The 22,746-nt window shown below is 42.4% G+C and overlaps 1 protein-coding gene across 1 annotated transcript in view; it reads left to right on the top strand.

Annotated features, from left to right (window-relative positions):
• Positions 1–1,648: 1,648 nt before the first annotated feature.
• Positions 1,649–22,746, top strand: part of LOC124116550 (TBC1 domain family member 23-like) — a 36,267-nt gene continuing 15,169 nt past the window's right edge. The window contains exons 1-9 of the mRNA XM_048394875.1: positions 1,649–1,697; positions 9,002–9,110; positions 12,979–13,084; positions 14,292–14,496; positions 15,587–15,710; positions 17,378–17,502; positions 18,207–18,253; positions 21,292–21,395; positions 22,600–22,728. Coding sequence (XP_048250832.1) covers positions 1,663–1,697; positions 9,002–9,110; positions 12,979–13,084; positions 14,292–14,496; positions 15,587–15,710; positions 17,378–17,502; positions 18,207–18,253; positions 21,292–21,395; positions 22,600–22,728 — 984 coding nt within the window. The 5' untranslated portion in view covers positions 1,649–1,662. The remainder of the gene's footprint in view (positions 1,698–9,001; positions 9,111–12,978; positions 13,085–14,291; positions 14,497–15,586; positions 15,711–17,377; positions 17,503–18,206; positions 18,254–21,291; positions 21,396–22,599; positions 22,729–22,746) is intronic.

Genomic DNA, 22,746 nt, shown 5'->3' with positions numbered 1-22,746 from the left:
CGTATTTTCGCACATAACATTCATCGATAGGGGGGCGAGTCTTCTTGCAGGTTACGGAAAGGGGCGAGTGGTGACGAATGCATTCATCGATAGGGGGACGAGTCTTCTTGCAGGTTACGGAAAGGGGTGAGTGGTGACGAATGCATTCATCGATAGGGGGACGAGTCTTCTTGCAGGTTACGGAAAGGGGCGAGTGGTGACGAATGGAGCATTGTCGTGTTCTCCTTGAAAGAATTAAAAAAGCTAAAGGTCTTCTGCCTCCGGATGAAAATCTACTGCTGGCCGCATCCAAACCAAACCACATGAAGCGTACTAAAATACCTCTGTGAGAGTCGGGAATTGAGTGGGGCGGTACGTTGAGGACATCATGTGATATTGATATAATAGATCAGGTAATAGGTTAAAAGGGGCACTGATCTAAAACAATTCCCCGGGACTGGTTGCTGCCTTTGTTATTGTTTTTACCCGTGAGTACCCGGATGACATAGCAGACATCTAGACTAGTTCGCGACCTGTGCTGCGTAATTCGTAAGCGCATTTGTCACTTTTATTGATAGTATAAGGGCGTATGGTCACATTGATCAACAAAATGAAATACAGTTGTGGAAATAATGAGGAAATGTAGGTATGTTTGTGGGTAGCATCGGTAATGGTGACGAAGTTTTGATAAGTCACTTGATGGGTAATTGTGCGATTTTCGTATTCATTATTTTGACTTGCAACACAAAGTAAATATTTTTCCTGAGCATTGTTTATTTTATCGTGTTTATATTTTTACAGTCAAAAAGTGCAAATTTTTCACGTAGGAAATTTATTAAACGCCTAAAAATTCAGTTATTTTACAAATTGACTGAAAAATCTGTTCATGTGTAATATATCTTCACCAAGAGACAGAAAATGTTACGATGAAAAGTACATTGCTATATTGTTTGGCTTCGAAACCAAGTCAGCAAGCCTTACCACCCAATCCCGTTAGTCGCAGATCTTGATACAAGTATAGTTGGTTGGTTGGTTTGTTTAACACCGCACTCAGCAATATTCCAGCTATATGACGGCGGTCTGTGAATAATCGAGTCTGGACCAGACAATCCAATGATTAATATCATGAGCATTGGGATCGATGACATACATCAACCAAGTCAGCAAGCCTGACCACCCGATCCCGTTAGTCGCCTTTTACGACAAACATAGTCACCTTTTACGACAAGCATGGGTCGCTGAAGACCTATTCTACCCCGGAATCTTCACGGGTCTGATACAAGTATAGATTTTCTGATAACTTTGTTGGACAAATTAGAATTAAATGTACCGTACAGAAAAGTGTGACAGAGGATTGAGTGAGAAACTTGGATGCATCAGACGTATGACAGGAAACGACTCACTAAGCGACCGTGGATGACATTTGTCATAATCGCCTTCACGTTCCGATACGCGAGATGCTGTATGGCACTGCAGGTGTTCCATAGATATCGTGGGCGTTGTTGTAATGATAAACATAATTGCAAAAAACACCGATGAGTTAATTTATTCCGTCCACAATGTTCTTAAACACCGTGCATGGTAAAATGTGTGCTTATAATGTATAACAAATCAGATAATATTTTACGACATCAAACTGACAGCTAAGTTGTATACGGTTTGCGGCATACACGTCAAAGCAAGATGGCGGAGGCCGAGTTTGAGGAAGATACGATATGGTAAAGATTTTATTTGATTCGGTGGTTTGTATTGTTAGTGCGTTATTAATGGAGTATTGACACTGTTTACTTTAATTAGCAAATTGTCACGTTGGTCTTCATTCATATATTCGTGAAACAAGGTATATAATATGTTGCGAATCCTAATTCGTAAGTAGATTCAGTTGTCACCATCTAGGTCTATAGACAATCTTCACATTCAGATAATCAGTTCTCTGACGAACATTGGCTTTTCACAAACAAACATTTTGTTCGCGGATGTATTGAATCGGAATGTAAATTTTATTTATGACCAGGTGACAAGAACATTCAGTGAGTCATAAGGGACTCGCTAGGCCTAGTCCAATGTTTACATCTACCCCTAGTGGTACATTGCTGGTACGTACATCTACAATCAACAAGCATATATATACATCCTAATATGTGTTCTATACATACTTGTTATGTCAACATACTACCCTACATAAGGTGTATACAATAAATACTTCAAAAGCTCAAATTGTCATCACATTCACAGCGTGATCATTGCTTATTATCTGCATGTATACTCGAACCTGTGGTACCGCAGCATTCATCGCGGCATTTGTGATTTCCTGTAGTTCACACGGGACATGCATCCTAGCGTGGTTTACCAATGCATATTGGTAACTAGGAAGTGCTCGCTTTGTAAACAATTTCAATTTCTTCAGAATGTTCCGTCTTCTGCTAGTAAGCATTCAGTAACATGTTGATACTTACCGGTACTTCTGGTATCTCTTTAATATTGCCTATCTCCATCTATCAACGGGCTATGATATAACCCCGCATTTTCCCAAGTAAACTTTCTCTTTCGACCTTAACTAGACGGTCTGCATATTCATGAAGACAAATAACGGAAGTGACGTAGTCCTCACAGTTATCTCACAATGTGGCCAGAAATGTTCAGGAGATAATAAAGGCCACAATGCCATACTTCGCAATACGTTGTTTACTAGAAGCCGAATGATAAATACAAACTGTTGTCATTAAAAGAGTGCTTTTTATATATTTATTAACTTTAAAAAAAAATTCAACTTCTTTTGACAATTTATTTTCGTCCAATTTTTTAAAATAAAAATCTTAAAATGTCTTTTCTGTTATTTTATTGTTCATCTTATGAAAAAGAATTTCTTACTTTTCGGTAAATATGCATTGGATACCTATTAATTATTACACATACTGAATTTTGCTTGTCCTGTCTTTGCACTTGTGTGGATAAATCACTGAAGTCTGGCATCATCATACTTAGTGGTAGGTAGAATTATGTGCTGTTTTTGCCTGCATACACAACTTTTCCCTGCACTGCGATACGCTAGAGTTCTCTCCCTTGTCAAACTGAGAATTTAGGCCCGGCTTTCACTCAGCACAACTTATGTAAATGTAAGCAATGAACTTTTACTGGTAAAATATGCATAGTTAGATAAAATAAATTACATCTGATATAGAGGACACGAATAATCTTTAATGTTAGTGAGTGCGTTTTATTCCGTTTAGCGTACATAGCAAGTACCACGATACCCCGAGGTTGGAGGCTAAACCCTGAAACTATTCCTCATCTGAAGGAATATATGATTTGAATCAGGTGACACCCAATCTCATTAAAATCAGATGTTAGTTCTCCCTACTGCTAATCAAAGATTTGAGAACACCCCATTACGGGTCACGTCAGACCGACCTTGCAAGAATTTTGACCGACAAATGGAAGGACTGACAAGAGGTCGACATTAGCCAATCAGAAGGCAGCTTTCTCGGCCTTTTGGCACTAATTTCAAATTGGCGACTACGCTTCGAAATATATTTTGACATATTCTCGATACAAATTTGAAACCTGAACGACAGAACATTCTGGAATGGCTAATATATGTTCTAGATTGTGTGGATTCAGTTGTTAAGCCCTAAACTATCGTTTGGAATACCCCATGTTAAAGTTTTTAAGGTTGCATGATTGAAAATCACATTCCTACTGTCACTTTCATGATGTGTTAAGCTACGCTGTGATTGGTCGGAATACTGAATTTTTCTTGTGCTGTCTTTGCACTTGTCTGGATAAATCGCTGAAGCCCAGTATCATCATACTTAGTGGTAGGTAGAATTATGTCCTGTTTTGGCCTCCATACACAACTTTTTGTAAACAAACACACTTATTCTCAAATGAGAACAGACGGGCCTTATGCAAGCCTTTCAGCATGTTCAGTGCGCTTGCCATATTGGTTTACATAATTATATAGATATGCTACTACAACTGCAGCAGTGAAGTGCATGACAATATAGGTTTTCTCACCAAGGTGACCGTATCGCTTGCTCTCCGTGGGGCTTCTGTGACAACATGTGGAGCCACAGACATGATAGCACCAAAGACACAAGCTTTCTCTTCAATTTGCCTCCAATAAAAACATGACTGAAGCTAGATATTCTGCGCAGCGCCGCCTCCGTGGTCTAGTGGTAGAGCGGAAGGTCCGGGGTTCAATCCCCGGCCGCGTCATACCAAAAGACGTTAAAAGATGATACTTGTTGTTACCCTGTCTGGCGCTCGGCATTAAAGGGCTAAAACAAGGACTGGTCGGCTCAGAGTCAGTATACTGTGTCTGAGTGGGGTATCCATGTTAAACTGCAGCATGATCTCTCAGAGAGCTAGCACTATTGATCGGCATCAGTCCGGACTAGTACAAGCAGCCACACACACACACACAGGTCGCTATATAAGCGCAATAATCTTGGACGCGACGTTAAACCCAATTTCACCTCACCTCCATGCATAATCCGTGCAGGTGCCCCTTATCTATAGCCCTATTCATTATTAACTGTAGATAGATTTTATCTTCGGCTACGTAATCCCTGGCCACAGTATAGCTCAGTGCTGATAAGAAGGCCAAGTGTAAATACTACCTGGGTGTACACATGACAGGGGGTAGGACATTGTTGTGTAGCTCTTAGGGACAAGTCCAAATTTACTACCCAGGTAACCACCCCCTATTACCTGACCCTACCCGGGTACCCGTTGTAGGTCTCAATAGATAGTGAGTGAGTGAGTGAGTGAGTTGGGTTTAACACCGCTTTTAACAGTATTCCAGTTATATCACGGCGTGTCAGCTTAATGTGGGAGGAAAGCCCTAAGTGATGCAGGTCTCAGACGTTTACCACTTCGGTGAAACCCACGAGCACGGGTATGGTGCTGACAAACCTAGAAACATAATCGGGGCGACCCGGGATACGAACCCACAATCATAGGTTTCTGGCGTACCCAAGGGACGCAACTCTGCACAGCGAATCGCTGCGCCTAAGTCGACTGGGCCACCCATGCCCCCCTCAATAGATAGGTATAAACTGTCTATTGGGGAACGTTTGACCGTAGCTCTTGCAAAATGTATTTAGATACACGTATTAAACAATCTGGTCATGCATATGCACTGATGTTTACTGCATGAAGTTTTATCTTTTTTTCAAACATATAAAATTCAGAAGGAACGTGTGCATAGTCAGAGTGAGTGAGTTTGATTTTACGCTGCTTTTAGCAATATTCCAGCAATATCACGACGGGGGACACCAGAAATGGGCTTCACACATTGTACCCAGCATAGTCAGAAAGAAATGGGAACATTAGTGACTTGTTAGGTGACCATAGAGTTTTAGGTATGTTTTGTCATTAATCAATATATCACATGACTAACCCGCGTCCAGGTAGTCCCGTGGGTCCCCGAGTCCTGCTCAGTACCCACCCGACCCATGTACCCGAGTTACCCATCCCAGCCCTTGTAGCTCTGTAACATCCCTCCCCTTGTACATGACATGCACTGGTTGTTTGGCTGGTCTATTATTGAAAAGATTGATGTGGTTCCGAATACCTGACTGACCCCAAATTAGGGGCCAAACCTTTTTGTCATTGACACCCACTGCTGGTGACAAGACAAGGGAACAAACATGAGAGCATGTACCAAACACTTCTGCCCCGACAGGATTTGTCTGAGTGAGTGAGTGAGTTGGGTTAACGCCGCTTTTAACAGTATTCCAGTTATATCGTAGCGTGTCAGCTTAATGTGGGAAGAAAGCCCGAAGTGATGCAGGTCTCAGACGTTTACCACTTCGGTGAAACCCACGAGCACGGGTATGGTGCTGACAAACCTAGAAACGGATTTCTCTGACAGTTGTTGGTTGGTTTTATGATAAAAAGCCTATGTACCATGCCCACCTGCCTACCTAGTATCGGACCTGTGAAGATCCGGGGTAGAATAGGTCTTCAGCAACCCATGCTTGCCGCAACAGCGACTATTCTTGTTGGATTCTTGCATGATCAACATACGGGATCAGGGGCGGTCGGGTAGCCTAGTGGTTAAAGCGTTCGCTCATCATGCCGAAGACCCGGATTCGATTCCCGACATGGGTTCAATGTGTGAAGCCTACTTTTCTGGTGTCCCCAGCCGTGAAATTGCTGGAATATTGCTAAAAACGGCGTAAAACAATACTCACTCACTCACATATGGGATCGGATGGTCTGGCTCGCTGACTTGGTTGATGCATGTCATCGTATCCCATTTACGATTCTCACGATGTCAATCACTGGACTTTTTGGTCAAAACTTGATTATTCACAGACTGCTGTCGTAAAGCTGGACTATTGCTGAAAACAAACAAACAAAACAACTAAACCTACTGGGGGGACACGGGTGGCCCAGTCGTCTAAGGAGTGCAGAGTTGCGGCCCTTGGGCACGCCAGAAACCTATGATTGTGGGTTCGAATCCCGGCGAATCCCGATTATGTTTCTAGGTTTGTCAGCACCATACCCGTGCTCGTGGGTTTAACCGAAGTGGTAAACGTCTGAGACCAGCATCACTTCGGGCTTTCCTCCCACTTTAAGCTGACACGCTGCGATATAACTGGAATACTGTTAAAAGCGGCGTTAAACCCAACTCACTCACTCACTCACTAAACCTACTGGACATGCTGAACAGAAATATGTAAAAAAAAGAGTAAAACATTAACAATGACTTTGTTCATGTTGTTTGCTGACTGTTGGGAATGTACAGTGTGTTCAGAATGTAGACAGCTGTGTTGTACATACGGAAGGCATTTACTGCTGCTGGTTACAGAATATTACAACCAGAAAGTGCTTTATTTTGCATACATTTGAATAGAATTAAGGTCCATCTGGTGCTATTGTCTGAAGCTGATGGAGTTTATTATAGGGTTGTTGCCATGGTTGCGAGTGATATCACAGTCAGACAAGTATATAGTCAGTGCCAGAACCTTTTAAGTCTACTAGCTCAAACATAGATGTCAATCACTGGATTGTCTGGTCCAGACTCAATTATTTACAGACCGCCGTCATATAGCTGGAATATTGCTGAGTCCGGCGTTATACAAACCAACCAACCAACTCAAACATAGCTTTTAGAATTTTGTATTGAGGCTGGATATCTTTTCAACTGCAGCTACAAAACCAGATACATTGTACATAAAGTGAATATACAGGAGCCGGCTGTGTCCGGGTTTTTCATAACTTTGACACGTCATTATTTATTAACCAATCACAGCCTTGGTTGCACATTAGTTTCGTTACAAGGCTGGTTTGGCTTTGTAATGTACTGTCATCGATCAATAATGTGAGTAGGTCGGCGATCGGACCAATTTTCTTCTGAAAAACTTAAAATATAACAACATTTATTTAGATTCTACATGTATAACATCCAGTCGTAAAATAATACAGACTACTTTGATTAATTTACACAAAGTATTTTTATTTTTTTAAGCATGCAGTTTGAATCATCTTCCACGATCAGTGTTACATAGATCTACATGTCCCATGCCACTGTGAAATAATTGCGCCACTGTTCCATTCACTACCATCATTACGTAATGTGAACCTAAGCAAGGAATATCTGTACAATGCTCTTTCCTACACCGCAGGGTCAGTTTCTTGGACCCTGATGACAGCGGTATATCGAGGGATCACTGTATAAATCTTGCAAGAATGTATTTTTTGTGCCAGACAATTTCTTTCTTTTTTCAACAGTTTTGATTTAAGCATTATTAAGTTTTTCAAACATTTCCTGCGAATCTGTATTTTTTTCGACCAAATACCCCCTCTCGAATATTAAATGGTCGGCCCCTTACACAGCGAGGCAGGGCCAAACACCATGAGTTTGAACTTTGCTTCAGTTAGGCAGAGTTTGCATGGTAGGTTCTGCCAGGTAACATTGATATAATATGTTTCATGGTAGGTAACTTGATAATGTTGATTAGGTGGTGAGATGTACGTGACATGCATAAAAGCTCGGCATGGTAAGGAGCCATATTCAGTTTCCTTGAGTGAGTGAGTGAGTATGGTTTTATGCTGCTTTCAGCAATATTCCAGTGATATGGTGGCTGCACCTGACCAATGTTTGAAATAATTTTAGAACCCAACAAGACAGTCGGGCGGGTGACCCACAAATGTTACCTGCCTACATTCAGACATAATAAAAATTGAAAAATCTTGAAAACTAAGAGGCAAATCACATCTTGATTCAGTTGAAATAATCCCAATCTCATTAAAATCAGATGTTAGTTTTCGCTACCGCTAAACAAAAATCTGAGGACTTCCCATTACGGGTCACATCAGAACGACCTTTCGCGAATTTTGACCAACCAATGGAACGACTGACAAGAAATCGACATTAGCCAATTAGCCGACAGAAGGCAGCATTCTCGAGCTTTACGACACTAGTTTCAAACTGGCAACTATGCTTCGAAACATATTTTGACGTATTCTCAATTTAAAAAATTATAACTGATAAGAAGAACATTCTGGAATGGCTTATAGATGGCCTAGATTGTATGGATATAATCATAAAACCCGTAACTGTCATTCGGAATACCCCGTGTTAAATATTTCGTGGTTGCATGATTAGAAAACACATTCCGACTGTCACTTTCATGATCTGGTAAGCGACGCTCTGATTGGTTGGATGAAAGGTCGTTCTGACGTGACCCTTAATGGGATGTCCTCAGATCTTTGTTTAGCGGTAGCGAGAACTAAGATCAGATTTTAATGAGATTGAAATAATGCAAACAATTGCTTGAAAATCTATAATAAGTTATGATAAAAACATACTCTTAAAATTATCTGCCAGACAAATAGATGAAAATTGCAGACACCGCGACAGAAAGGTTACAAGCCGTGTGCAGGTTGTTATTTCGGACACTGCCCCAGACCTGTGTTACTGTTATCAACATGCTACTCTATGCATGGTTTAGTTATAAGAGTGATGCTGCAGTTCTTGAACTGACTGTACATGTTGCCATGGTTACAGGATGACGGAGCTAGAGACGGCTCTGGTGGAGGAGTGCGACTTTGGTACACTGAGGAACATCTGCAAGGGACGGAGCGTTCCGGAACACCTGAGAGGAGAGATATGGCAGGTAGGCCACCACAACATCCCAGCTGTGAATGTCCTCTGGAACACTGTGATAATGTGTCCTCTGGAACACAATGATAATGCATCCTCTGGAACACCATGGTAATGTGTCCTCTGGTACACCATGATAATGTGTCCTCTGGAACACCATGATAATGTGTCCTCTAGAACACCATGTTAATGTGTCCTCTGGAACACCATGTTAATGTGTCCTCTGGAACACCCTGATAATGTGTCTTCTGGAACACCATGTTAATGTGTCTTCTGGAACACAATGATAATGCATCCTCTGGAACACCATGTTAATGTGTCCTCTGGAACACCCTGATAATGTGTCTTCTGGAACACCATGTTAATGTGTCTTCTGGAACACAATGATAATGTGTCCTCTGGAACACAATGATAATGTGTCTTCTGGAACACCATGTTAATGTGTCTTCTGGAACACAATGATAATGTGTCCTCTGGAACACCATGATAATGTGTCCTCTGGAACACTATGTTAATGTGTCCTCTGGAACACAATGATAATGTGTCCTCTGGAACACTATGTTAATGTGTCCTCTGGAACACCATGATAATGTGTCCTCTGGAACACTATGTTAATGTGTCCTCTGGAACACAATGATAATGTGTCTTCTGGAACACCATGTTAATGTGTCTTCTGGAACACAATGATAATGTGTCCTCTGGAACACTATGTTAATGTGTCCTCTGGAACACTATGTTAATGTGTCCTCTGGAACACCATGTTAATGTGTCCTCTGGAACACCATGGTAATGTGTCCTCTGGAACACCATGATAATGTGTCCTCTGGAACACCATGGTAATGTGTCCTCTGGAACACCATGATAATGTGTCCTCTGGAACACAATGATAATGTGTCTTCTGGAACACCATGTTAATGTGTCTTCTGGAACACAATGATAATGTGTCCTCTGGAACACTATGTTAATGTGTCCTCTGGAACACCATGTTAATGTGTCTTCTGGAACACAATGATAATGTGTCCTCTGGAACACAATGATAATGTGTCCTCTGGAACACCATGATAATGTGTCCTCTGGAACACAATGATAATGTGTCTTCTGGAACACCATGTTAATGTGTCTTCTGGAACACAATGATAATGTGTCCTCTGGAACACTATGTTAATGTGTCCTCTGGAACACCATGTTAATGTGTCTTCTGGAACACAATGATAATGTGTCCTCTGGAACACAATGATAATGTGTCCTCTGGAACACTATGTTAATGTGTCCTCTGGAACACTATGTTAATGTGTCTTCTGGAACACCATGATAATGTGTCCTCTGGAACACCATGATACTGTGTCCTCTGGAACACCATGATACTGTGTCCTCTGGAACACCATGATAATGTGTCCTCTGGAACACCATGATAATGTGTCCTCTGGAACACCATGATAATGTGTCCTCTGGAACACCATGTTAATGTGTCCTCTGGAACACCATGATAATGTGTCCTCTGGAACACCCTGATAATGTGTCCTCTGGAACACAATGATAATGTGTCCTCTAGAACACCATGTTAATGTGTCTTCTGGAACACCATGTTAATGTGTCCTCTGGAACACCCTGATAATGTGTCTTCTGGAACACCATGTTAATGTGTCTTCTGGAACACAATGATAATGTGTCCTCTGGAACACTATGTTAATGTGTCCTCTGGAACACCATGTTAATGTGTCTTCTGGAACACCATGATAATGTGTCCTCTGGAACACCATGATACTGTGTCCTCTGGAACACCATGATACTGTGTCCTCTGGAACACCATGATAATGTGTCCTCTGGAACACCATGATACTGTGTCCTCTGGAACACCATGATAATGTGTCCTCTGGAACACCATGATAATGTGTCCTCTGGAACACCATGATAATGTGTCCTCTGGAACACCATGTTAATGTGTCCTCTGGAACACCATGATAATGTGTCTTCTGGAACACCATGGTAATGTGTCCTCTGGAACACCCTGATAATGTGTCCTCTGGAACACCATGATAATGTGTCCTCTGGAACACCATGATACTGTGTCTTCTGGAACACCCTGATAATGTGTCCTCTGGATCACCCTGATAATGTGTCCTCTGGAACACAATGATAATGTGTCCTCTGGAACACCCTGATAATGTGTCCTCTGGAACACAATGATAATGTGTCCTCTGGAACACTATGTTAATGTGTCCTCTGGAACACCATGTTAATGTGTCTTCTGGAACACAATGATAATGTGTCCTCTGGAACACAATGATAATGTGTCCTCTGGAACACTATGTTAATGTGTCCTCTGGAACACCATGTTAATGTGTCCTCTGGAACACAATGATAATGTGTCCTCTGGAACACCATGATAATGTGTCTTCTGGAACACTATGTTAATGTGTCCTCTGGAACACCATGTTAATGTGTCCTCTGGAACACCATGATACTGTGTCCTCTGGAACACCATGATACTGTGTCCTCTGGAACACCATGATAATGTGTCTTCTGGAACACCATGTTAATGTGTCTTCTGGAACACCATGTTAATGTGTCCTCTGGAACACCATGATACTGTGTCCTCTGGAACACTATGTTAATGTGTCCTCTGGAACACAATGATAATGTGTCCTCTGGAACACTATGTTAATGTGTCCTCTGGAACACCATGTTAATGTGTCTTCTGGAACACCATGATAATGTGTCCTCTGGAACACCATGATACTGTGTCTTCTGGAACACTATGTTAATGTGTCCTCTGGAACACCATGGTAATGTGTCCTCTGGAACACAATGATAATGTGTCCTCTGGAACACTATGTTAATGTGTCCTCTGGAACACCATGTTAATGTGTCTTCTGGAACACCATGATAATGTGTCCTCTGGAACACCATGATAATGTGTCCTCTGGAACACTATGTTAATGTGTCTTCTGGAACACCATGTTAATGTGTCCTCTGGAACACCATGTTAATGTGTCCTCTGGAACACCATGTTAATGTGTCTTCTGGAACACCATGTTAATGTGTCTTCTGGAACACCATGATAATGTGTCCTCTGGAACACCATGATACTGTGTCCTCTGGAACACTATGTTAATGTGTCTTCTGGAACACCATGATAATGTGTCCTCTGGAACACAATGATAATGTGTCCTCTAGAACACCATGTTAATGTGTCTTCTGGAACACCATGATAATGTGTCCTCTGGAACACCATGATAATGTGTCCTCTGGAACACCATGATAATGTGTCCTCTGGAACACCCTGATAATGTGTCCTCTAGAACACCATGATAATGTGTCTTCTGGAACACAATGATAATGTGTCCTCTGGAACACAATGATAATGTGTCCTCTGGAACACCGTGATAATGTGTCCTCTGGAACACCATGTTAATGTGTCTTCTGGAACACCATGATAATGTGTCCTCTAGAACACCATGATAATGTGTCTTCTGGAACACAATGATAATGTGTCCTCTGGAACACAATGATAATGTGTCCTCTGGAACACCGTGATAATGTGTCCTCTGGAACACCATGTTAATGTGTCCTCTGGTTCAGACTGGATATAAATTCCTTATAGACCACAGGTCTGTCTTGTTCAGACACGTGGATTGGATGGAGCTGCAGAAGTGCTGGATATAAATCCCTTAGGTATTAACCATTTAAATCTTCTGGAGAGGGTGGGTGGGGACCATATGAGCCTGATTTTTTTTTCAAAGAATAAGGTCTATAGCAATATTAGGTTTTTCAAGAATTTTCAGGGACAATTTAATTTTTTTGATAGCATCCAAGCCCTCAATAAAAAAATATCATACTCTAAAAGACCTCTAATTTGTAATGTGCGTATATGTGTTCAGATCTGCCTGGGGGTACAAGGGAAGGGGGATGCGTTGGCAGCCTTCGACGGTCTGTACGACATGGAGGAACAGGGCCCACTCCGGGAGGACTGTGCTGCTCTTGTAGGTGAGTTGTAACAGGACCAGGGAGGACTGTGCTGCTCTTGTAGGTGAGTTGTAACAGGACCAGGGAGGACTGTGCTGCTCTTGTAGGTGAGTTGTAACAGGACCAGGGAGGACTGTGCTGCTCTTGTAGGTGAGTTGTAACAGGACCAGGGAGGACTGTGCTGCTCTTGTAGGTGAGTTGTAACAGGACCAGGGAGGACTGTGCTGCTCTTGTAGGTGAGTTGTAACAGGACCAGGGAGGACTGTGCTGCTCTTGTAGGTGAGTTGTAACAGGGCCCGCTCCGGGAGGACTGTGCTGCTCTTGTAGGTGAGTTGTAACAGGACCAGGGAGGACTGTGCTGCTCTTGTAGGTGAGTTGTAACAGTGTCAGGGAGGACTGTGCTGCTCTTGTAGGTGAGTTGTAACAGGGTCAGGGAGGACTGTGCTGCTCTTGTAGGTGAGTTGTAACAGGACCAGGGAGGACTGTGCTGCTCTTGTGGGTGAGTTGTAACAGGACCAGGGAGGACTGTGCTGCTCTTGTAGGTGAGTTGTAACAGTGTCAGGGAGGACTGTGCTGCTCTTGTAGGTGAGTTGTAACAGGGTCAGGGAGGACTGTGCTGCTCTTGTAGGTGAGTTGTAACAGGGTCAGGGGAGGACTGTGCTGCTCTTGTAGGTGAGTTGTAACAGGGTCAGGGAGGACTGTGCTGCTCTTGTAGGTGAGTTGTAACAGTGTCAGGGAGGACTGTGCTGCTCTTGTAGGTGAGTTGTAACAGGGTCAGGGAGGACTGTGCTGCTCTTGTAGGTGAGTTGTAACAGGGTCAGGGGAGGACTGTGCTGCTCTTGTAGGTGAGTTGTAACAGGGTCAGGGAGGACTGTGCTGCTCTTGTAGGTGAGTTGTAACAGTGTCAGGGAGGATTGTGCTGCTCTTGTAGATGAGTTGTAACAGTGTCAGGGAGGACTGTGCTGCTCTTGTAGATGAGTTGTAACAGTGTCAGGGAGGACTGTGCTGCTCTTGTGGGTGAGTTGTAACAGGGTCAGGGAAGGACTGTGCTGCTCTTGTAGGTGAGTTGTAACAGGGCCAGGGAGGACTGTGCTGGTCTTGTAGGTGAGTTGTAACAGGGCCAGGGAGGACTGTGCTGCTCTTGTGGGTGAGTTGTAATAGTTGACCATTTCAACACTGAGATGTCTATCAGAAGCCAGTATACAAACTGTTATTATTTCCTTCCCAGACAAACTTGGCAATGAAGAAGAAGACAAAGTGTCGATTGTGTCGGACCTAGAGTCCATCGTCACGTTCTACTGCAAGTCCCGCGGTGAGACGTACACAGCATCTAACGGCTGGCTGGAGACAATACAACCCCTCTTGGCCCTCAAACTGTCCCGAGCCGAACTCTACAACTGCTTCTATGCCATACAGAACAAATATATTCCCAGGTACACAGCACCAACTTTTAATAATTTGATTGGCTTGTCATCTTGTAAAAACTGGGGTGGCCCAGTCATCTAAGGCCCTCAAATAGTTGTGTTCCTTGGGCAAGACAGAAATCTGTGATTGTTGGTTCGAATCACTGTTCCCCGATTGTTTCTATCTTCAGTCCTTCCAGGTCATTAAACTCTGGACACTCCTCTACACTCCATCCATGTCATTAAACTCTGGACACCCCTCTACACTCCATCCATGTCATTAAACTCTGGACGCTCCTCTACACTCCATCCATGTCATTTAACTCTGGACACCCCTCTACACTCCATCCATGTCATTAAACTCTTGACACTCCTCTACACTCCATCCATGTCATTAAACTCTGGACACTCCTCTACACTCCATCCATGTCATTAAACTCTGGATGCTCCTCTACACTCCATCCATGTCATTAAACTCTGGACACTCCTCTACACTCCATCCATGTCATTAAACTCTGGACACTCCTCTACACTCCATCCATGTCATTAAACTCTGGACGCTCTTCTACACTCCATCCATGTCATTAAACTCTGGACACCCCTCTACACTCCATCCATGTCATTAAACTCTGGACACTCCTCTACACTCCATCCATGTCATTAAACTCTGGACACTCCTCTACACTCCATCCATGTCATTAAACTCTGGACACTCCTCTACACTCCATCCATGTCATTAAACTCTTGACACCCCTCTACACTCCATCCATGTCATTAAACTCAGAACACTCCTCTACAGTCCATCCATGTCATTAAACTCTGGACACCCCTCTACACTCCATCCATCTCATTAAACTCTGGACGCTCCTCTACACTCCATCCATGTCATTAAACTCTGGACACCCCTCTACAGTCCATCCATGTCATTAAACTCTGGACACCCCTCTACACTCCATCCATGTCATTAAACTCTGGACACCCCTCTACAGTCCATCCATATCATTAAACTCTGGACACCCCTCTACAGTCCATCCATGTCATTAAACTCTGGACACCCCTCTACAGTCCATCCATGTCATTAAACTCTGGACACCCCTCTCACTGCCTGTGTTGTTGCCAGGGACTGCCTGAAGACCAGTGGAGCGTTCCATCTGTTCCGCCTACTGCTGCAGTACCACGACCCAGAGCTCTGCTCCTTCCTCGACACCAAGAAGATCACCGCCGACCTGTTTGCTATGCCCTGGGTAAGATAGTGGGATAACTTTAGTACCTGAATAGACTTCTGTCAGACATACCAGTGTCAAACATGCCTGTGTAAAACAGACTAGTGTCAAACATACTAGTGTCAAACATATCAGTGTCAAACATATCAGTGTCAAACATACTGGTGTCAAGCATACCCGTGTCAAACATACTATGTGACTGATATCCTTTCATTCCATGCTACATGACTGATATCCCTTCATACCATGCTACATGACTGATATCCCTTCATACCATGCTACATGACTGATATCCCTCCATACCATGCTATATGACTGATATCCCTTCATATCATGCTCTATGACTGATATCCCTTCATACCTTGCTATATGACTGATATTCCTCCATACCATGCTATATGACTGATAGTCCTTCATATCATGCTATATGACTGATATCCCTTCATACCATGCTATATGACTGATATTCCTTCATATCATGCTATATGACTGATATCCCTTCATCCCATCCTATTTAACTGATATCCCTTCATACCATATTACATGACTGATATCCCCTCATACCATGCTATATGACTGATATCCCTTCATACCTTGCTATATGACTGATATTCCTTCATACCATGCTATATGACTGATAGTCCTTCATATCATGCTAAATGACGGAAATCCCTTCATACCTTGCTATATGACTGATATACCTCCATACCATGCTATATGACTGATATTCCTTCATACCATGCCATATGACTGATATCCCTTCATACCATGCTATATGACTGATATTCCTTCATACCATGCCATATGACTGATATCCCTTCATACCATGCTATATGACTGATATTCCTTCATACCATGCCATATGACTGATATCCCTTCATACCATGCTACATGACTGATATCCCGTCATACCATATTACATGACTGATATCCCTTCATACCATATTACATGACTGATATCCCTTGATACCGTGTTACATGACTGATATCCCTTCATACCGTGTTGCATGACTGATATCCCTTCATACCATGCTATATGACTGATATCCATTCATACCATGCTATATGACTGATATCCCTTCATACCATGTTACATGACTGATATCCCTTCATACCATGCTATATGACTGATATCCATTCATACCATGCTATATGACTGATATCCCTCCACACCATGCTACATGACTAATATCCCTTCATACCATGCTACATGACTTATATCCCTTCATACCATGCTATATGACTGATATCCCTTCATACCATGTTACATGACTGATATCCCTTCATACCATGTTACATGACTGATATCCCTTCATACCATGTTATATGACTGATATCCCTTCATACCATGTTACATGACTGATATCCCTTGATACCATGTTATATGACTGATATCCCTTCATACCATGTTATATGACTGATATTCCTTCATACCATGCTATATGACTGATATCCATTCATACCATGCTATATGACTGATATCCCTTCATACCATGTTACATGACTGATATCCCTTCATACCATGCTATATGACTGATATCCCTTCATACCATGCCATATGACTGATATCCCTTCATACCATGCTATGGCACTTCATGTGAGACTGTGTGACTATGTATGTGGCAAGTTGGACGTTGTCTGTCATGAAGGAAGTATTTAATGTGAAACAGGATGTATGTGTGTTTCAGTTTCGCTGTCTAATAAGTGCGACCTGTGACCTCCCGGTGACCCTGAAGATGTGGGATGTGTATTTCCAGCATGCCGACCCGTTCCTGGTGTTCTTCCTGGCACTGGTCATACTGGTGAACGCCAGGTATGTTCACACGAGGAACAAACTGGGCATTCCAAAAGCATGACTTATTCATATATTTACAGGTTTTTGTCTCCAAGTTCATAAAGATTGGTCTGGTTGCCATTGTAAATTATGGATTTATTTAATTACAACTGATGTCCAGCTACAAATCTTTATCCTTTATCTGTACAGTGTCAGTATGGACCTTGGCTGTATAGAAACAGTAGGGTCGGGTAGCCTAGTGGTTTAAGCGTTCGCTCTTCATGCCGAAGACCCGGGTTCGATTCCCAACATGGGTACAATCTGTGAAGTCCATTTCTGGTGTCCCCTGCCGTGATATTGCTGGAATACTGCTAAAAGTGGCGTAAAACCATACTCATTAACTCACTCACTCACTCACTCACTCACTCACTCACTCACTCTAGAAACAGTGTGAGTTAAACATATATATATATAGCCAGGTTTTACAGGAAACAGTGTAAGCTCAATAAAAATATATATTGAAATAATTTGATTTTGTACATCTACCCAATCGGAAAAAGTTTGTATTTCCTGGAACACCTTATTGGCACCACCATGTGTAACATTGTGTTACATTGTGTTACACAGTCTTGTAACATGTGTAACATTGTGTTTCAGTCACTGTTTCAGTCATGTAATATTTGGCCTGTTGACTTCATATGACTTTCAAGATTTTTTTTACATTTTGTCTCTTTCACTTGCAGGGAGATTATTCTGTCTTCTGACGAGGAATCAAAACAAATTATCGCAGGTATGTACCGGCTAATGTAGGAATGGAGGCTCAGAGTATGATGACTTGTTGCACTTCTTTACTTTTGCGACTGCCTCCATGGTCTAGTGGTAGAGCGTCCACCCAGAGAGCGGAAGGTCAGGTTTCGATCCAAGGCCGCATCCTACCAAAAAGATGGTACTTCTTGTTACCCTGTTTGGCGCTCGGCATTAAGGGGCTTAAACAAGGACTGGTCGGCTCAGAGTCAGTATACTGTGTCTGGGTGGGGTATTCATGTTAAACTGCAGCATGGTATCTCATGCAATATAAATTGGCATCAGTCCGGACTAGTACAAGCAGCACATATCCATGCATGTCGCTATATGAGTGCAATAATCTTGAACGCGACATTTAACCTCACCTCACCTCACCTCACCTCACCTCACAACAACGTTTCACCTCACCTCACCTCACAACCCCGTTTCACCTCACCTCACCTCACCTCATCTCACCTAACCTCACCACACCTCACCACACCTCACCTCTTTACTTTTGTCAGGCATGTTGAGAACAGACTGTTTGTGATTGAGATGATTTCCGCTTGATGACAAATGATTTAAGACTCACATGGGATGCAGATACAGAATCTACATATAAAAAGGGTCAACAGAGATTGTATTCCTTCGTCGTTTAAGACATTTTCAAACTAATGTTTTATTAAACATTTATTTTAAGTATTCTGACTTTAACTTCACTAGCTGGTTTGGAAACCTGTCTGTTCGCAGCAAAAACCAAACTGTTCAATATCTGAAACACAGCAATAACAGATAGAAACTAAACATTTAAGTCCTCTAGTACTTATAATGATAACATATAGCAAAACTCTAGAAAAGTGCAAATATCTACTAGTCCTCATGATACCTTAAGGACTATAGGACTAGTGCCACCTTCTGATGCTGGAATAATATCATTGGCATCTCCCTCCAGAACATTGGCAGTATTTATCAATGTTCCCGTTTACCGGTAATTACCAGTTTTTACCGGTAAAATTAGGCTTGGACCGGTAATTCTTGTGACTGCCAGTCCCTGTGGACAGGCAAATAAAGTACCTTAAAAATCTTTGTTGTTGAACAAAACATCGACCATAGTCAATAAATAATATTTTTCGACTAAAGTCAGCTTGTCTGTTGTCATCAGGGTTTCCAGTTGTCTATTATTAGTGTATTATATGAAGGAAATAATATTTCACTATGTTCCAAGGTTAAATATCTATTTGTAGTGACAGCCTTGAACCAAAGTGAAATACCGATATTCAGGAAAAAAGAGATAATTGTGATTGAACTTCGTATGAATGATGTCCAGAACTTAAATAAGTTAATTCAGAAATGATGGCAATAAATTTGTCTGCAATTTTCATGCAATTTTTATTTGTTCAAAGTTGGGACTGACAAAAATTGGGTGGGACTGGCAGTTTCCATAGCCAGCGGGAACACTGTTTACCAACAACAAATAGAGACTTGTCGTTTCCAGAGAAGATCGTGTCCTGTAAGAGAAAATATTGACAGTAGCGGGTGAACACTACCAAGCTGACTGTCATTCATTTCCTGAAGACCTGACCGCCTCCGTGGTCTTGTGGTAGAGCGTCCGCCCGGAGAGCGGAAGGTCCAGGGTTCGATCCCGGGCCGCGTCATACAAAAAGACGTTAAAAGATTGTACTTGTTGTTACCCTGTCTGGCGCTCGGCATTAAGGGGCTAAAACAAGGACTGGTCGGCTCGGAGTCAGTATACTGTGTCTGAGTGGGGTATTCATGTTAAACTGCGGCATGGTATCTCAGTGAGCTAGCACTATAAATCGGCATCAGTCCGGACTAGTACAAGCAGCCACACACACACATACACGTGCATGCACGTCGCTATATAAGTGCAATAATCTTGGACGCGACGTTAAACTCAATTTCACCTCACCTCCTGATGAACGTCAGTATGTCACGTGATTACGTTGTCAATCGCGCGGAGACATACAGAACTACGTTCGGGGAATTCCTCAATGTCCCAAAATAACATAATAAATAATTAGGCAAAACTGAGAGCGACATCAATTTAGGCTATGAATGATGCAGGCTTTGAAGTCAGACAGATCTTGTAAATGTTGGGTCACCGAAATGAAGGGTCCATTCGAAGCTATAACAGAGAATGTCGACTTACCAAAAGAAATCACTGAGCTCCACACTATCGTGCCTCGGGAAATCCAACCGCGCCGCCTCAAGCGGTTATCCCCATCAGCAGCCGTAGTATGACTCAAACACACACCCAAAGTTCACAGAACGTTAATAGCAATCCATTTTCAGCATGAGCCGGGTCTGGAAATCTTTCCAATTTCAATGGGGGCGGTCGGGTAGCCTTGTGGTTAAAGCGTTAGCTCGTCACGCCGAAGACCCGGGTTCGATTCCCGACATGGGTACAATGTGTGATGCCCATTTCTGGTGTCCCCCGCCGTGATATTGCTGGAATATTGCTAAAAGCGGCGTAAAACCATACTCACTCACTCCAATTCCAATGCTACTTTACTGGGTGCAACTTGTATTTCAAGCAAATGACATTGCGGTAGCCGCCATTTTCTGCCGTTTGTAAAATCAAGGGATGTCACTCCATGTGGAATGTTTGGGACGGATGACGTCACGACGTCACGACTCTCCGCGTTGATATAGTTCCCTTTCAATAATTAAAGTTTGATGTTAAATGGATTGTTTATTATGATTTATGTATCTGTCAATCTAAGGATTGAAGTTGTATTTGTTGACGTTCATCAGCTGATGAAGACAGTGGCTCATGTGAGCAAATTTACCATGAAGCTCTTCACACATCGTGGAATTTGCTCACGTGAGTCACTGTCTTCATCAGCTGATGAACGTCAACAAATACAACTTCAATCCTTAAATGTTTAGGTCATGATATGTGAAGCAAGGTTGAAATGTTTAGAGACTTGTCATTTCCAGAGAAGATCGTTTCCTGTAAGAGAAGATGTTTAGGTCATGAAATGTGAAGCAAGTTTGAAATGTTTAGAGACTTGTCATTTCCAGAGAAGATTGTGTCCTTCCCATCAGGCCTTGAGGCAGAGGACATTGAGGACTTCTGCTCCCTGGCACAGTACTACGAGACAAAAACACCGCAGTCTTTCAGGAGGGTGAGTTCAGAGAACACTACAATACTTGGTGAAAATCTGATGATTAACTTATTGTGTCACAATGCAAATGTTGTGACTGAATTTTGTTTTGAATTTTGTAAGATGACCAACTAGATTGTAATGAATGCATGCTTTAACAACTCTCCCGAGGCAAGAGAGTTAACTGACTTTAAAGTCCAGTTTCCACCCTTGCCGAATTAGGCTGGTATTATGGAAATACATTTTGACTGGGCTTACGAGTCTATGCATAGTCCAATCAAGTTCGTGCAACGAAATAGAAATCTGGTTCGTAAACTGTCGTGCTGATTTCGGTCAATTGCCAGATTTGTAAAGCATGTGCACCTCCAACTTATGTCAGCAGATATTTTCCAAATGTTTTCATGTTTTTAATCAAGGTGCTCACGTGATTTGATGGGCATCGCGATGTAAGACACGTTTTATCACAATATCGATCTTGATTAGCGATCAGATCGCTTGACTTGATGCCGCCATTTTGTTTGAATCAAATGCAAGTGATACGAGAAGTGGACTCTGAATGCTCCAAAGTAGAGGTTTAGAAGGGACATAACTGGTAATAACCACTGGTGGCGCTATGATCAAGCCCAGGAATTCCAGCCTAGTTCGGCAAGGGTGGAAACTGAACTTTTAACAATGACTTTGAAATTATATGAACATGTTGCTTTCTGCAGAACTGCTTCAATGAGTTCAGTTCATGTGGTGTTTAGGACGGCTCCTCCAAGTTGGTATTAGATCCATGGAGAATACAATCGGCTCCACATGACATTTACCGTATTCGATGTAATAACTGCCCTGCTCTAATAAGCGCCCATGGAGATATTTGCCAATATAATACAATCCCAATTAGGACCTCTTCCGATTGATCAATATACACTTGTAAGACTTATATATTCGTGAATAATACGCACCTGTGTGTTGTATGCACCCTTAATTATGGGTAATTAAATTCTGGAAAAATATATCTGTCGTGTATAATACACCCACTTTTCTTTTGTATCATTTCAGGCTGTCAGCATAAACCACGAAATTTACGATATTTCAACTCTAATTCTAATTTTGAGAGCTCCCTGGGCATTTACTAAGTCAAATTCGGTAGATCATGTTTGCAGTTCATGAGTAGGAACTGGATAATTCCAAATGTGATGATTCATCAGTATTGACAGCTGCTGTGGTGTCGATGTTGCAGGACTACCAGATGCCGCTGTTTGGGACGTCCCTGGCGCCAGTGCAGGAGGGGGTTGGGGAGCAGGTGGGGCAGGCGCTGTGTCTCCCCGTGTCCGTCATGGAACTCCTGCAGGCTAGCGAACTGGCAGCGGTGAGTCTATGTAGTAGT

The sequence above is a fragment of the Haliotis rufescens genome, unplaced genomic scaffold (genome assembly GCF_023055435.1).
Source record: "Haliotis rufescens isolate VD_foot unplaced genomic scaffold, xgHalRufe1.0.p SCAF_130, whole genome shotgun sequence".
Taxonomy (NCBI): domain Eukaryota; kingdom Metazoa; phylum Mollusca; class Gastropoda; order Lepetellida; family Haliotidae; genus Haliotis; species Haliotis rufescens.
Note: the sequence above shows the minus strand (reverse complement) of the source record. Positions and strands in the feature narration are given on the sequence as shown.